Genomic DNA, 17,355 nt, shown 5'->3' with positions numbered 1-17,355 from the left:
TACTTTGTGCATGACACAAGTCATTTTTCCAACAATTGTTAACAGACAGATGATTTCACTGTATCACAATCCCAGTGGGTCATAAGTTTACATACACTAAGTTGACTGTGCCTTTAAACAGAAAATTATGTCATGGCTTTAGAAGCTTCTGATAGGCAAATTGACATAATTTGAGTCAATTGTAGGTGTACCTGTGGATGTATTTCAAGGCCTACCTCCAAACTCAGTACCTCTTTGCTTGACATGACGGGAAAATCAAAAGAAATCAGCCAAGACCTCAAAAAAAATTTGTAGACCTCCACAAGTCTGGTTCATCCTTGGGACCAATTTCCAAATGCCTGAAGGTACCACGTTCATCTGTACAAACAATAGTACTTAAGTAGAAACACCATGGGACCACGCAGCCGTCATACCGCTCAGGAAGGAGACGCGTTCTGTCTCCTAGAGATGAATGTACTTTGGTGCCAAAAGTACAAATCAATCCCAGAACAACAGCAAAGAACCTTGTGCAGATGCTGGAGGAAACAGGTACAAAGGTATCTATGTCCACAGTAAAACGCGTCCTATATCGACATAACCTGAAAGGCCGCTCAGCAAGGAAGAAGCCACTGCTCCAAAACCGCCATAAAGACAGACTACGGTTTGCAACTGCACATGGGGACAAAGACAGTACTTTTTGGAGGAATGTCCTCTGGTCTGATGAAACAAAAATAGAACTGTTTGGCCATAATGACCATCGTTATGTTTGGAGGAAAAAGGGGGAGGCTTGCAAGCCGAAGAACACCACCCCAACCGTGAAGCACGGGGGGGGGCAGCATCATGTTGTGCTTTGCTGCAGGAGGGATGGTGTATTTCACAAAATAGATGGCATCATGAGGAAAGAAAATTATGTGGATATATTGAAGCAACATCTCAAGGAAGGAAGTTAAAGTTTAGTCACAAATGGGTCTTCCAAATGGACAATGACCACAAGCATACTTCCAAAGTTGCGGCAAAATGTGATGAAAGAAATAAACGCCGAAATAAATCACTCTTCTATTATTCTGACATTTCACGTTCTTAAAATAAAAAGTGGTGATCCTAACTGACCTAAGACAGGGAATTTTTACTAGAATTAAAATGTCAGGAATTGTGAAAAACTGAGTTTAAATGTATTTGGCTAAGGTTTATGTAAACTTCCGACTTCAACTGTAATTGTTACGAATTGAACTTTAATTAAATGAGTTGACTCTTCATATGGGAAATTTCATTGAACAACAAAAGGGAATATTGAATGACCCATCGCATATCCCAAAAACGTTTTCAACATTAATCTGTAAAATGATAGTTTAGAAACTAAAGCATTGGTTGTCTTCCTCTCAGGCGTTCATGTCTTGAACATCAGACTGAGGCCTCATTTTCACTGTGACTTTCCAACCTTATTGAGGATGGCTCGTCGTCAGGCTCAAAAAGCCTCAAATTTGCCCGGATGGCCATACATTTTTCGACCCTTATATTGGTCAGCTTGTTTCGTGCTTTGGAGTGCGTGTTCCCAAACAAGGACCAGTTGCGCTCAGAGGAGGCTGATGTTGGTGGGATTTGGAGGATGGAGGCAACAGGGGAAAGAGCCTCAGATCCTCAAATTCCCTTCCATCAGGTGGCTGATGAGATATGTTGGCACGACTGCCATATTACATTTCCATCCCAAAGCCCTTGCTTGGAAGTATATTTTGCCAGACTGCCAAGAACCTTGCCCTCCTCCAGGCCAACGTGGCGAGACACTGTAGTGATTACACCATAGGCCTTGTTGATCTCTGCACCAGACAGGATGCTCTTGCCAGCATACTTGGGGTCGACATGTATGCTGCGACATTTGTATGGACTTCAAGCAGAAGTCTTCACGCTTTTTGATGTATTTCAGAACTGCAGTTTCCTCTGATTTGATCAACAGTGAAGTGGGCAGGACAGTACGGATTTATTATCTTACATCTGCAAGCAGTCTGAACATCAGACAGGATGGCATGGTCTCCCTCAATCCGTGCAATGGCTACTGCTATAGGTTTCAGTAGTTTCAGGCTGCTTACCACTTTCTCCCAAATACATCATCCAGGAGGATCCTCTTGGTAGGGCTGTCTATAATCGGCAGACTGTGATATGGCCATTTCTTGGAGAGACTCCTTCCCCTCCAGGAGACTGTCAAAAATGATGACAACACCACCCCAATGGGTATTGCTGGGCAGCTTCAATGTGGTGCTCTTATTCTTCTCACTTTGCTTGGTGAGGTAGGTTGTTGCTATAACTTGATGGCCCTTCACATACCTAACCATTTCCTTAGCTTTCTTGTAGAGTGTATCAATTGTTTTCATTGTCATGATGTCTGTGAGGAGCAGATTCAATGCATGAGCAGACCAGCCAATGGGTGTGATGTGAGGGTAGGACACCTCCACTTTAGACCAAGCAGCCTTCATGTTTGCAGCATTGTCTGTCACCAGTGCAAATACCTTCTGTGGTCCAAGGTCATTGATGACTGCCTTCAGCTCATCTGCAATGTAGAGACCGGTGTGTCTGTTGTCCCTTGTGTCTGTGCTCTTGTAGAATACTGGTTGAGGGGTGGAGATTATGTAGTTAATTATTCCTTGCCCATGAACATTCGACCACCCATCCGAGATGTTTGCAATACAGTCTGCTTTCTCTATGATTTGCTTGACCTTCACTTGAACTCTGTTGAACTCAACATCCAGCCAATGAGTAGATAAAGCATGTCTGCTTGGAGGGGTGGCTAGGCGAAGAACATTCAAAAATCTCTTCCAATACACATTGCCTGTGTGCATCACAGGTGAACCAGTCGCATACATAGCTCCAGCAAGACATTCATCAGCATTTCTCTGACTAACTTCCTCAATTGAGTCAAAAAAACATTTTATTCCAGGAAGATCTTGAGCTGTTGCTATCGATAAGGTGTCTGATTCATCATTTTCACCTCGAATAGAAGTAGAGGGACTTTTGTCAGAGGTTGTTTGTTGTGAGGGCTGAGGGAACTTGATGCACTTGGTCAGATGATTCTGCATCTTTGTTGCATTCTTCACATAGGATTTGGCACAGTATTTGCACATGTACACAGCTTTTCCTTCTACATTAGCTGTAGTGAAATGTCTTCACACATCAGATAGTGCCCATGGCATTTTCCTGTAAAAAAAAAGTAAAAAAACAAAAACAATTCCATGTACAGATAAATAGTTAAGCATTTATATTAATCAACTCCTTTGTTAGATAAGTGTTAAAATGAAACATGTATGGAAACAGGTGTATTAACACTCACATGGTAGCAAAAACTAACTAGCAGAAATGGTTAACAAGTTAGAAATGATTTAAACACACTTTGCAGTAGGCTACCATTTACTAGTTAACAAAAAATTATGTGATATAAAATATATTCACCCCACCCAGTATTGTAATAAAAACTTACCAGAAAGTTTCTAGTCCTTGGCTCAGACAGTGTAGTAGTGTGGGCTCAATAGCATCTCATTAGTGCGCAATATCTTGAGAATCAGCTGTACATGTGATGGGAGAATGCACTGTGCATGCAGAGGGTTGCAATTCCATTGAATAGGGGATAGTTTAACCAAAATATGCCGCAAGACCAAGAATTGCCTTGTGTATCCCACAAAAAGGTTCACTGTTATAAGCTAACTGTTTTTGATGAATTTAAGCAAAATTCCCAGGCTTAACTTCATGGAAAATTTCTGGAAAAATGTCTGAAATTTACCGGAAAGTTTGCAACCCTTTGCAACCCTAGTGGCAATCAAGAGTTTTTCAATTTACACATGTACATTATTGGTGGAAAATAACAGGTCCAAGCAAAAGGTCACATACATAAAGGGTTCATGACCGTCAATCCAATATTGATATCTTGCTGTTGTTTACAGTTCACTATGTGTACAGGCACATAGTGATTTTAAATGGCCCCAAAGCAATTTCCATACTCCCTCCCTACCCATGCTGGGTTATATAACTTTGCTGTGATGTAATCTCAGCTCTCTCATCACCTGGAGTTAACACTAACAGACGGTAGAAACTAGAATTATTGGGGACCTTTTGAAGAAGGACTGACGTAGGTATAAATAAATACATGAGTATGAGACAGAAAGAGAGAGATCCGAGGACTGTGAATAAAGATGTGTGTGGTGCAGAATGAAAAGCACACCAGGGTTAGCTGGATGATAGCAACTGCATTCTGATTCTCTGTTAGCCAATGCAAATGTCTCAAATTATCACGTTTTTCTGCATTCTAATACAATAATGAACTGAACATGGTCAATCAATATTTGACTAAGACCACTTTTTATAGCCTAGGCCTATAATGACATCATCAAAGACTACATAATAGCCTTCATCACGGACGCAAATTTGAAAAATGGCCTAGGCGTGGAAACAAAAAAAATGAATGGAAACATCATCTTATAAATTCCCTTGTGGATTCTTAAACGCGCATAAGTATGCATGTCCATTCCTCTCCACGACCGGGCGCGGAACCCTTCTCTTCTTGTCAATTATAAGCGATAATGGAGTCGAATAAACCCGTACTCTGGCCGAGAGCTATATGGAATAGGAATTGTCTATATGAAATCAGCATTTTCGGTCACATTCCTCTTATAGTATTGCCATGGACCATAATGGAGTTCTAACGTTGGAGACAACGTCGGTTGCATAAAGTCATTGGTTTCAATCCATTCATGGAAATGTTTAAATCCAGTTCACGCGAGACAGAATATCAACATTGATTTAATGTGATCAGAATAACACTTACTGCAATGCTGGCAACTGTAGATTCTGGTCGTTCGATCATTGTAGTACTAGTGTGACACCACCCACCCAGGAGCCGAAGAAATCAGGCATACAAAAAATAAGAAAACTACGAAACAAAAGCGTTAGAGACGCTGCTTTCAAAAGACACGTCCTATTCAGGCAATTTAACGTTTTTTTTTTTTAAATGTAGCAACAGAACCCTAATGCCTCTAAACGGGCCCAAAATAATGAAATTGGGTAGGTGGTATCGACATACCACTAGTAAAGCATCATGAACAGCAGAAGGGATTTTTTTCCCCAAGCTACAAATCTCAAAAGGCGATTGTGTCCTCCTTTGGAACTGCATGCCTATTGGCTAAAGACATCTAAAATTGTGATGTCAGACAAGATCCGACAGCCTACCGAATTCTATTGGTTCTAAAGGTGAACTGTCTGCATTGTGGCCAGCCGAGCCTTTTACTACCTCGAATCTTTTACGAATGCCTTGGACGTAAATACCAAAAATGCGCAGTTTGATTTGTATATTTTCACAGGTCAAGTATCGCATACATGTGTGCTTCTTCTTAGGATTCTCAACAGGATGATCAAGAAACAGAAACGTAAATTAATTCATCCCACATTGTCTTTTGACACCCGCCGTATGCGGTCTAGTTGCGCTCTCTTGTGGCTGTGCAGTTGAAGTAGCTGAATTAGGCCTATTAGTTATGTTCTGTTAGAATGCACGTTTGTTGAGTGTAAACCATTTTTTTGGGGCCAACGCACATTTTTGGAACGTGACACATACACACACTCTTCCTCTGGGTATTTGACGCTCAGCAAAGGTAAAGCAGCACTTCTCTGGCTGCTTGACATTCGAAGACCTACACAACACACACTTATGGGTCAGTTTGGGTCACACACACACACACACACACACACACACACACACACACACACACACACACACACACACACACACACACAAAAGTTAGAAATCCACCACTAGAGGTCAGTTGCAGATAGCAGATGAGCACCAGAATTAGCTGGCCACTTTGTGGTTCTTTGTAGCTCAGTTGGTAGAGCATGACAATTGTAACTCCAGGGTAGTGGTTTTGATTCCTGGGCCCACCCATATGTAAAATGTATGCATGCATGACTGTTGCTTTGGATAAAAGTGTCTGCTAAATGGCATATAACATGTGCTTCATGCTGAGAGGTTTAGACACAGACACAATTAAGTAGCCTACAACTGAATGTGGTTTAGATATATTTTTACAGTCCTGTTTCATCAGGTAAGCATTAAAACATAGAGAGATGCATTAAAACCAACAAATGGTTTATCCACATGCATTTTAATTCATTGAAGGCAATCAAACAGAATGGGCCTATAGAATGTTGTTCCATGGGACATTCTATGGAACTACATTCTAATTTAATCTAATCATCACTATGCACAACTCATTCAGCACATATATGTGTTTTACGGATTCAAAAAATAAATATTGACTATCGATCACAGGCATGAAATGGTAAAGAGAGAGGTATACACAGCATTACAGTTATATGGAGATTTAGCTTATCTATTTGCCCAGATAGACCCAGGTGGTGTTTTGGCTCAGGACCTTGACTGCTCTCTCTGAGGCAGAGTTCTGGCCATGTCCTTCTTGTGTAACCGAGTAATAAAATAGGTTTTGAAGGATTTGCTTTGACGTTGACATAGATGAGGGTCACATCACCATGGTTACAGGAGTGGCGTCTGCTTCCCAAAGTTCTTGCCATCCAGGATGTTGATGTAGTCCTTCACCCATCTGTCTGAGGGCCTGGCACACACCTGTCTCCCCTTCTGGGTCTTAAACCTGAACATAGAAATGCACTGTTATCAGCACAGCATAACAGTATAAACCCCATAGGGAAATGCACATACAAGATACCGTTGATACTGACGCCATCCTTTTTTAGATTATGATGTGACTTGTGGCGCAGCGGTCTAAGGCACTACAGCTCAGTGCTTGAGGTGTCACTACAGACCATGGTTCAATTCCACGCTGGGCACAATTGGCCCAGCGTCATCCAGGTTTGGCTGTCATTGTACAGTGCCTTGCGAAAGTATTCAGCCCCCTTGAACTTTGCGACCTTTTGCCACATTTCAGGCTTCAGACATAAAGATATAAAACTGTATTTTTTTGTGAAGAATCAACAACAAGTGGGACACAATCATGAAGTGGAACGACATTTATTGGATATTTCAAACTTTTTTAACAAATCAAAAACTGAAAAATTGGGCGTGCAAAATTATTCAGCCCCCTTAAGTTAATACTTTGTAGCGTCACCTTTTGCTGCGATTACAGCTGTAAGTCGCTTGGGGTATGTCTCTATCAGTTTTGCACATCGAGAGACTGAAATCTTTTCCCATTCCTCCTTGCAAAACAGCTCGAGCTCAGTGAGGTTGGATGGAGAGCATTTGTGAACAGCAGTTTTCAGTTCTTTCCACAGATTCTCGATTGGATTCAGGTCTGGACTTTGACTTGGCCATTCTAACACCTGGATATGTTTATTTTTGAACCATTCCATTGTAGATTTTGCTTTATGTTTTGGATCATTGTCTTGTTGGAAGACAAATCTCCGTCCCAGTCTCAGGTCTTTTGCAGACTCCATCAGGTTTTCTTCCAGAATGGTCCTGTATTTGGCTCCATCCATCTTCCCATCAATTTTAACCAGCTTCCCTGTCCCTGCTGAAGAAAAGCAGGCCCAAACCATGATGCTGCCACCACCATGTTTGACAGTGGGGATGGTGTGTTCAGCGTGATGAGCTGTGTTGCTTTTACGCCAAACATAACGTTTTGCATTGTTGCCAAAAAGTTCAATTTTGGTTTCATCTGACCAGAGCACCTTCTTCCACATGTTTGGTGTGTCTCCCAGGTGGCTTGTGGCAAAGTTTTTATGGATATCTTTAAGAAATGGCTTTCTTCTTGCCACTCTTCCATAAAGGCCAGATTTGTGCAATATACGACTGATTTTTGTCCTATGGACAGAGTCTCCCACCTCAGCTGTGGATCTCTGCAGTTCATCCAGAGTGATCATGGGCCTCTTGGCTGCATCTCTGATCAGTCTTCTCCTTGTATGAGCTGAATGTTTAGAGGGACGGCCAGGTCTTGGTAGATTTGCAGTGGTCTGATACTCCTTCCATTTCAATATTATCGCTTGCACAGTGCTCCTTGGGATGTTTAAAGCTTGGGAAATCTTTTTGTATCCAAATCCGGCTTTAAACTTCTTCACAACAGTATCTCGGACCTGCCTGGTGTGTTCCTTGTTCTTCATGATGCTCTCTGCGCTTTTAACGGACCTCTGAGACTATCACAGTGCAGGTGCATTTATACGGAGACTTGATTACACACAGGCGGATTGTATTTATCATCATTAGTTGTTTAGGTCAACATTGGACCATTCAGAGATCCTCACTGAACTTCTGGAGAGAGTTTGCTGCAATGAAAGTAAAGGGGCTGAATAATTTTGCACTCCCAATTTTTCAGTTTTTGATTTGTTAAAAAAGTTTGAAATATCCAATAAATGTCGTTCCACTTCATGATTGTGTCCCACTTGTTGTTGATTCTTCACAAAAAAATACAGTTTTATATATTTATGTTTGAAGCCTGAAATGTGGCAAAAGGTCGCAAAGTTCAAGGGGGCCGAATACTTTCGCAAGGCACTGTATATAAGAATTTGTTCTTAACTGACTTGCATAGTTAAATAAATCAAATGATCTTATTTGAGAGGAAAATGCCCAATGTGAAAGTGAAGTAGTGAAAATCAATCACATGATGGAGGAATATAGCACATTTTGCATTTTACAACAGGGGTAAACTCACAAAAAAGTCTAAACATTGAATTTGACCCCTGGATGATGAGAGGTTGTTGTGTCTCTCCTTGTGGATTGATCTCTAACACAGATTGCTTTGAGGATTCGGCCAATAATGGGTAACCCTAACCCCCTGTAACTGTCCCAGTCACAGCATAATTGAATCAATGACTATGTCTGTCTGACACCTGTTTCACACTACTTTTACAACATATCACCGTTTACAGTACGGCATCTTGAGTGTTTGAATCAAATTGTAATAAGCCTAACTCTCATCGCCACACACATATCCACTTACACACACATCAATAGCATAAGTACAATAGGGTTTACTCACATAACTGCCTGGTTAGAGCACTGCTGGCTGGTCTTTGTGTAACCCACCACTCTTCCTCTGGGTATCTGACGCTCAGTAAAGGTAAAGCAGCACTTCTCCGGCCCGCTTGACATTCGAAGACCTACACAGCACACACTTATGGGTCAGTTTGGGTCACACACACACACACACACACACACACACACACACACACACACACACACACACACACACACACACACACACACACACACACACACAAACACACACACACACGTCTGGCCCCCACAAATATAGTTAAACACTTCCACACTCAAACATACAAACATTCCAATTGTCACTTACCTTCGCTAAATGTGATGGCACTCAGTACAAGAACAAGCACAGACAGCATAGCAAGACGAGGGGTGAACATGCTGGCTCAGGTGGGGTGGAGATTAGATGAGGAGAAGTCTGCTGTGAATGCTGGTCTCAAGCTTTCTTGTCTGCTGTGTGGTGGAGGGAACAGAGGACCAATATTTATAGTCTGGTGAGAGTGTTAGGGGAATATCCAGAAAGTGATAGTCTCGGTCACCTTTTATTTTTTTGTATTTTTTTTTTTACATCTGATTGACATTTAGTATGTGTACATGTGGGTGGGTTTCATCCCATGGATCAGTGTGTTGCCTTCTCCCGTTATGACATGCCTGTATTTCACTTCCCTTTTTCGCCATTGGTTTTTACACCAGAAGTACATCATTTGTGGGACTTTTATTTCTATAGCCTGTTGATCTGTTGATCAGCAAAACTATTCTTAGAGTTAGATAATGAAAGAAAAACCTCAAAGTAGCCTATATAAATTGCACAAGTATATACATTTATGGACTTTTTAAGGTATTGTTTCTCTAGAAACTAGAAATGCTACACTGAAAAACAACACTAGTTACTGTTGACGCACCCGTGTGCCATCAAAATCTGTCAGTTTAAACTAGAGATATGTTTTTTTGCATGGGCTGGTCTCAATCTACCACATCCACCTATGTTGGCCTTCCGCATTTGTAGTGGAACCTGCCCGAGCTCTACGAAGTCATATGACCACTCTATGGAAAGATGAGACTTCACGAACACAATGGCAAAAAAATGGTTTTATACACCTATAGAAGTCCTAAAACTAGAAGTCAAATAGCTAAAGGCTTAGACTTTTAGCCACCAAAGGCTTAGACTTTAAGAGGTTAAATCTGACCAATATGCTGTGTGGTATGAAAGGGATACTTCTGCAGGTTACCATACATTTCAAGAACCTTTTAGAATTCTGAAGAACCGTAGATGCTATGTCAAGAAACCCACATTTAACTCAAAGGTTCTTTATCAGGCAAGAGTTGTCCAAGGAATCTTAAGAGCTGAGAACCATTAAGAACATTCCTTTTTGTCAGATCTCATGTACTGTAATGCTCAAATAAATGAATACATAATCTGTGCCAGGTTATATTTAGGCTATCTGGTATAAGTGCATAAACCTAAACTTTAGGGCTTAACTGTACACGTGCCAAATAGCCTACACAGCCAATCGCCAAATACAGTGCCTTGCGAAAGTATTCGGCCCCCTTGAACTTTGCGACCTTTTGCCACATTTCAGGCTTCAAACATAAAGATATAAAACTGTATTTTTTTTGTGAAGAATCAACAACAAGTGGGACACAATCATGAAGTGGAACGACATTTATTGGATATTTCAAACTTTTTTAACAAATCAAAAACTGAAAAATTGGGTGTGCAAAATTATTCAGCCCCTTTACTTTCAGTGCAGCAAACTCTCTCCAGAAGTTCAGTGAGGATTTCTGAATGATCCAATGTTGACCTAAATGACTAATGATGATAAATACAATCCACCTGTGTGTAATCAAGTCTCCGTATAAATGCACCTGCACTGTGATAGTCTCAGAGGTCCGTTAAAAGCGCAGAGAGCATCATGAAGAACAAGGAACACACCAGGCAGGTCCGAGATACTGTTGTGAAGAAGTTTAAAGCCGGATTTGGATACAAAAAGATTTCCCAAGCTTTAAACATCCCAAGGAGCACTGTGCAAGCGATAATATTGAAATGGAAGGAGTATCAGACCACTGCAAATCTACCAAGACCTGGCCGTCTCTCTAAACTTTCAGCTCATACAAGGAGAAGACTGATCAGAGATGCAGCCAAGAGGCCCATGATCACTCTGGATGAACTGCAGAGATCCACAGCTGAGGTGGGAGACTCTGTCCATAGGACAACAATCAGTCGTATATTGCACAAATCTGGCCTTTATGGAAGAGTGGCAAGAAGAAAGCCATTTCTTAAAGATATCCATAAAAAGTGTTGCTTAAAGTTTGCCACAAGCCACCTGGGAGACACACCAAACATGTGGAAGAAGGTGCTCTGGTCAGATGAAACCAAAATTGAACTTTTTGGCAACAATGCAAAACGTTATGTTTGGTGTAAAAGCAACACAGCTCATCACCCTGAGCACACCATCCCCACTGTCAAACATGGTGGTGGCAGCATCATGGTTTGGGCCTGCTTTTCTTCAGCAGGGACAGGGAAGATGGTTAAAATTGATGGGAAGATGGATGGAGCCAAATACAGGACCATTCTGGAATAAAACCTGATGGAGTCTGCAAAAGACCTGAGACTGGGACGGAGATTTGTCTTCCAACAAGACAATGATCCAAAACATAAAGCAAAATCTACAATGAAATGGTTCAAAAATAAACATATCCAGGTGTTAGAATGGCCAAGTCAAAGTCCAGACCTGAATCCAATCGAGAATCTGTGGAAAGAACTGAAAACTGCTGTTCACAAATGCTCTCCATCCAACCTCACTGAGCTCGAGCTGTTTTGCAAGGAGGAATGGGAAAAAATGTCAGTCTCTCGATGTGCAAAACTGATAGAGACATACCCCAAGCGACTTACAGCTGTAATCGCAGCAAAAGGTGGCGCTACAAAGTATTAACTTGAGGGGGCTGAATAATTTTGCACGCCCAATTTTTCAGTTTTTGATTTGTTAAAAAAGTTTGAAATATCCAATAAATGTCGTTCCACTTCATGATTGTGTCCCACTTGTTGTTGATTCTTCACAAAGAAATACAGTTTTATATCTTTATTTTTGAAGCCTGAAATGTGGCAAAAGGTCGCAAAGTTCAAGGGGGCCGAATACTTTCGCAAGGCACTGTAATTATTCGGGGAACGGGCAGAAAATTGAATGTCAATCCACGGAGGCAAAAAATAAGTTGTTGAAGTTTAATTCAATAAGACAAAAGCTGCGAAAGGAGAGTTGAAAATAAAGAGAAGTGAGGGCCAGAAAAGCAATGTTTGGGAAATATTTAAGTTGTAAAAGAGGATGACAGCAGTGTTGGTGGGTGTTATGTGTGATGATTGTGAGGCGTTATACAATTTGACTGTTACAGGTACTGTAGCCTATTATACTGTTTAGATGGGTTAAATTGAAATTTGGACACTGACTGTAGGTCTATAACCTCTCACATAGCCTTAATAATAACTCCTGCAGAATGTAGCCTTTCTTGCAGGACAATTATACACCAAATGTAGGCAACATTTTTATGGGAACAGGAGTGGAGAAATATTATTTCTTTCTGCATCTTGAGAGAATGCAATGCACAGTTAGATACCATCTGTAGAGGTGCTGTCTTCCTAAGAAAAGCATAGTAAAAGCTGATTGTATTTCAACTACATAAAATATACCTCGAAGCTGAACTGAAATCTGATCAGAAACACCTTGGGTCGTTTTTACAGCTTTCTTTTTCCTTACAACCGTTCAAACTGATGTCATTTGGACATTTTGCACAGAAAACCTTTCCTGTTTTTTTTATTGCATTATTGTATTTCCTCCTAAGTCCCTAAACATTTTTTTCTCCTCGAAAGATGACAGAGACAACTTTACTGATGTCAACTAGATTGAAGCATGAATTATATTGTCACGCCCTGACCTTAGTTATCTTTGTTTTCTTTAATATTTTGGTAAGGTCAGGGTGTGACAAGGGCGGTTTGTTTATTTTTTGCATTGTCTAGGGGTTTTTGTTTTTCTAGTCTAGGTGTTTATATGTCTATGGTTGCCGAGATTGGTTCTCAATCAGAGGCAGCTGTTTATCGTTGTCTCTGATTGGGGACTATATTTAGGTAGCCATATTCATTGGGTATTTTATGGGTTGTTATTCTATGTTTAGTTGCCTGTTTGCACTAGTCATATAGCGTCACGGTTCAGTTTGTATAGTGTTGTTCAGTGTTCGTTCTTTCATTAAAAGAGTATGTACGCTTACCACGCTGTGCCTTTGTCTCCTCCATATGACGACCGTGACATATGTTGATCTATGACATGATTCTGTTGAGCAAGGATTTATTTTGTTTTCTAGGGCAACATTTAATGACAAGAGAAGCTACATGAATTTAATTATAGATAAATAGACTAACAAACAGCCTACCAAAATGTTGGAAATTATAAGCAGAAACTTCAGGCAAAAACAAAACCTGCACCCCCTTTCAAAAAATTGTTCTGCAGTCTTTGACTGTAGCCTATAGCGCATTTTCTGTGTTTATGGTTAGGGTTGGGTGCAGGCCTCAGATTTTCACTTCATCACGTATAGTCAGGCGGTTGTGGAGGGGTTATTAGCAATTGCAGACGGTTGTGGGTGAACAAACAGATGACCCACGCACCACTAACATTGTAGCGCCCTGGCCATAGAGAGGCTTTTATTCTCTATTTTGGGTAGGCCAGGGTGTGACGGGTGGGCATTCTAGTTTCTTTATTTCTATGTTTTCTGTTTCGATGTCTTGGCCAGGTATGTTTCTCACTCAGGGACAGCTGTCCATCGTTGTCTCTGATTGGGAATCATACTTAGGCAGCCTTTTTTCCTTTGTATTTTGTGGGTAGTTATCTTTGTTAGTGGTACTATAGTCTAGTAAGCTTCACGGTCGTTACTTTGTTTCTTGTTTTGTTGGTGACATTTATATAAATAAAGGAAAATGTACGCTCAACACGCTGCTCCTTGGTCCGGTCATTTCCACGACGACGTCTGTGACAAACGTACAGTATATTGTATGTAAAGTTTTACACAAGCAGGTGATTTCCCCTCTTTATTAAAAGTCCTCCTATTACAGTGTTTTTGCATGTGTTTCTAGTCATGCATGTAGAAGGCTTTAGTAGAGAATTGCCGTTGGCACAGATTCACTGTATTTATGCCTGAATGTTGTCATTAGAAATGAGAGATGCTTTTTATTATCAACAAATGTGTTTGGTTGACTGGACAAGCAATCTGCAGAACTCGTTAGCATATAGGGCATATCATCAAGCTCAAATAAACAATACAAATTATAAGGCATGCGTTATTGGTTTGGAGGAATGCAATTATTATGGACCCTTCTGGTTGGCAAAAGATGCCAAAATGGCCAAATGTTTATCTCACATTTGGTCTTGTGTCTCTGTTTGTTTTTGGTTTATGTTCACAGGGACTCCCCTCCTTGGGGTTTTCAAAAAAGCTAATTCAAGGGCATGCTGTCACAGCGAAGAGTGCTTTGTTGTTTGTCAAGTGTAACATAGAACTCCCCTCTCCCCTGATATTAAAAAGCAGAAGTCCACGTCATACGAGGAAAGTACACACAAGGTTTTACTTCCTTGTCACTTTTCTCTCTTTCTATGCACAAGTTGTTCCTTTCCTTTCCATGTCCTATACAATGTGGCACTAAGCACAATTACCCTGTGTAACTCTAAGACAGTGAAGCTCAGAAAATAGCTGTGAGCTGTGGTATGTTCATGGGCATGACTTCCACAACTTGAGGTAGTGAAAACAAATTCACACACAGGTACGCGCGCACCTCTGGCTGGTCTTTGTGTGACCCACCACTCTTCCTCTGGGTATCTGATGCTCAGCAAAGGTAAAGCAACATTTATTCGGCACCGCTTGCTGTACAAAGACCTACACAACACACACTTATGGGTCAGTTTGGGTCACGCATGCACACACACACAGTCCCTAAGTCCCTGTGAGACAGAAGGCTTCTGTGGTGTTTTCCACTGGAGGCTTGGCAAAGAATGACTGTTGGTGAATTAGACTCCTTCAGACATATACTCCACACTCAAATTAAAGACACAGAGAAACCAGTGATTCAAAGAGGGAAAATATATATTTTTTTTAAAGCAGAAGAAAATAAGCTGTTGAATAAGCTTAAAAAAAGAGAGCCAATTCCCTGCCACATCACTCAGATAACGAGGCTACCCCAAAGCAGCATTCCCCACAAAATGATTTTTACAAAACCATCAGTGACCATCAGTTATTATAGAGAACAAAATCAAAAGAATAGCAATGTGATGCATTATCTGTGGAGAGACTAGAAGCCATGGAGCATCATCATAACACTTTACAGCAGTCCCCCTGCCTGCCCCTTGACCCCCCCAGTCCCTGACTCAAAAACAGGCCCAACCGCGGAGAGGCTGAGGGACTGGAGAGTCAGACCAGCACAAGGGAGATGTTATCTCTATGAGTTTGTGAACTAAACCAGGGAACTGCAGCATCCTAAATATGGAACAGATCAATGCAAGATGGACCATGTACTGTATTAAAAAAGCACAAATATAAACCCTACCAATACTACTACTACTAATACTACTAATAATAAGAATAATAAAGAGGCTTTAGAGCGTATAAAAGCAGCCAGGTGATAGTAGATGAGTAGAAACGCCAGGTGGGCATACATACAGTACATACATACAGTACATACATACAGTACATACATACAGTACATACATACAGTACATACATACAGTAAATACATATTAAAGTACAGAGATATTCTGACCGACCAGGATCCCTCCATGACCTGAAACAAGTAAGCAGGTGTGTAAACTTTTGCCTCTGCTGTGGCCACAACCAGGAATAAGATCTATAAATACTGCACCATGCTAAAGTGGGACATGGGGTCGTCACATATCCCAAAGCCAGTTCTGCACACATACGCACATCCCTTATCATCCTGTGATACAGCCAGCAATAGCAACAGTGTCAATAAGAACAGGTGAGAGAGTAAAAAGGTGTTGTCACAAATGAGGCAGGCATCAGTGCCAATGGTGTCTGTGTATGTAATGAGTATGCAGGTGTGTGTGTTTGTGGGTTTTGGCAGGGTGGCATTTCATGCAGACTCATTGCATTGGCAGCATTTGAGATTGCATTATCAGGGGAACATGCTTATTGCCCTGGAGACCAGGCTTTCAACCCAAACAGTCTGTGATTAAAATTCTTATTGAGGGATTGCATCTGATATCCTCACTACACTCCCCATGCAGAACCCCCCCCCCCGCTCCCCCACCCAGGCCCTCCTAACTAAGTTCCTCTTATCTAATCATATCACGTGTTCCTCACTGCTCAGCTCTGCATAACAACCAAACAACCACTGAAACATGAGATGCCAGTCAGATTGGCCCCGAAAAGATAGATCCCTTTCAGATGTTATTTTTCATACAATACCTCATTATAAATTTAAAGTATTAAATGTGGGTGTTTCAACTCCCTACAAAGATGGTACGTTGACCATAGAAACCATTAGAAAGAGTTAGAAAAAAAGACATTATGCCGAGGTTCCATGAATTGGGGTTAAGGTAAGAGAGGAACAAACACACCAACACAGAGACACAGTAAGCCAGGCTACACTCTAAATTCCATGAGTCAAGAGAAGTCTCATGTCACCGTTTTAAATCAAATAAAGAACAACGTTTAGACGCTTCCGAGCCCAAAAGGTAAAAACAGAAAAAGGTCAGACATAAATGAGGCCTAAAAACATAAAAGTATCTAAATACAGGAAATGAGTCATAGTAAGTCAATCATTGTGACTCCATCATCAGGGAGCTGATAGACCCCGAGGACCAGAGGTGATACATGGTACGGTGTGTGAGTCAACCTCAGACTGTGTGTGTTTGTGTGAGTCTTTGGCTCAGTCCCTCAGGTCCGCATTGGGCCCGGTCCAGACCTCTGGCACACACAACAACCACTCTCTTATCTCTCTCCACCAGGTTCTCTCTGAATCACATGACTCCTCTGCATCTGCTCCTTTATTTCTTCTTCGTTATGTCCACCCGTTTCTTTTCCTTTTTCAAGCTCTGTCTTTCTCAGGCCTGAGTTCCTTGCCTTCCCTCTGCCTCTTCGGTCCCCGTTCTTCCTCCGTGGCAGTATAAAGGGTGTAGGCCTAAGGCTCCTCCTCTCCTGTGGACACAGCCAGACGCATGGCCACAGACAGGTGGTCAGTGAGGCCGGCCAGCTGGGTGATGAAGCTAAACTCTTCAATGTCCTGCAGGTGGCAACAGAGAGTAGGTACATGACATCATTATAATTTCATAATACAACATTATGGGATTACAGATTAATTATATCACGTTATCATAATACTAGATTACAACGCA

At 41.3% G+C, this 17,355-nt stretch overlaps 3 protein-coding genes across 5 annotated transcripts in view; all 3 read right to left on the bottom strand.

The window, feature by feature from the left end:
* The window catches only part of LOC110494104 (septin-7), a 31,465-nt gene extending 26,272 nt beyond the window's left edge, over nucleotides 1-5,193 (bottom strand). Inside the window, exon 1 of one of the 2 annotated variants that reach the window (XM_021568868.2) lies at nucleotides 4,787-5,193. In XM_021568868.2, the coding sequence (XP_021424543.1) occupies nucleotides 4,787-4,825 (39 nt within the window). In that variant the 5' untranslated portion in view covers nucleotides 4,826-5,193. The remainder of the gene's footprint in view (nucleotides 1-4,786) is intronic. The other variant, XM_021568859.2, reaches the window with a different exon arrangement.
* An 825-nt stretch (nucleotides 5,194-6,018) lies between these two features.
* LOC110494096 (C-C motif chemokine 4) lies at nucleotides 6,019-9,449 on the bottom strand. The gene is made up of 3 exons (XM_021568818.2): nucleotides 9,282-9,449; nucleotides 8,958-9,078; nucleotides 6,019-6,620 (listed from the first exon to the last, which is right to left on the bottom strand). Exons 1-3 carry the CDS (start codon nucleotides 9,349-9,351, stop codon nucleotides 6,506-6,508), a joined length of 306 nt encoding a protein of 101 aa, XP_021424493.2. The 5' UTR covers nucleotides 9,352-9,449; the 3' UTR covers nucleotides 6,019-6,505.
* A 5,621-nt stretch (nucleotides 9,450-15,070) lies between these two features.
* Nucleotides 15,071-17,355, bottom strand: part of smpd3 (sphingomyelin phosphodiesterase 3) — a 33,387-nt gene continuing 31,102 nt past the window's right edge. For both annotated transcript variants that reach the window (XM_036953530.1, XM_036953540.1), the window contains exon 8: nucleotides 15,071-17,243. In XM_036953530.1, coding sequence (XP_036809425.1) covers nucleotides 17,142-17,243 — 102 coding nt within the window. In that variant the 3' untranslated portion in view covers nucleotides 15,071-17,141. The remainder of the gene's footprint in view (nucleotides 17,244-17,355) is intronic.

Source organism: Oncorhynchus mykiss, chromosome 2 (assembly GCF_013265735.2).
Source record: "Oncorhynchus mykiss isolate Arlee chromosome 2, USDA_OmykA_1.1, whole genome shotgun sequence".
NCBI classification, from domain to species: Eukaryota; Metazoa; Chordata; class Actinopteri; order Salmoniformes; family Salmonidae; genus Oncorhynchus; species Oncorhynchus mykiss.
Note: the sequence above shows the minus strand (reverse complement) of the source record. Positions and strands in the feature narration are given on the sequence as shown.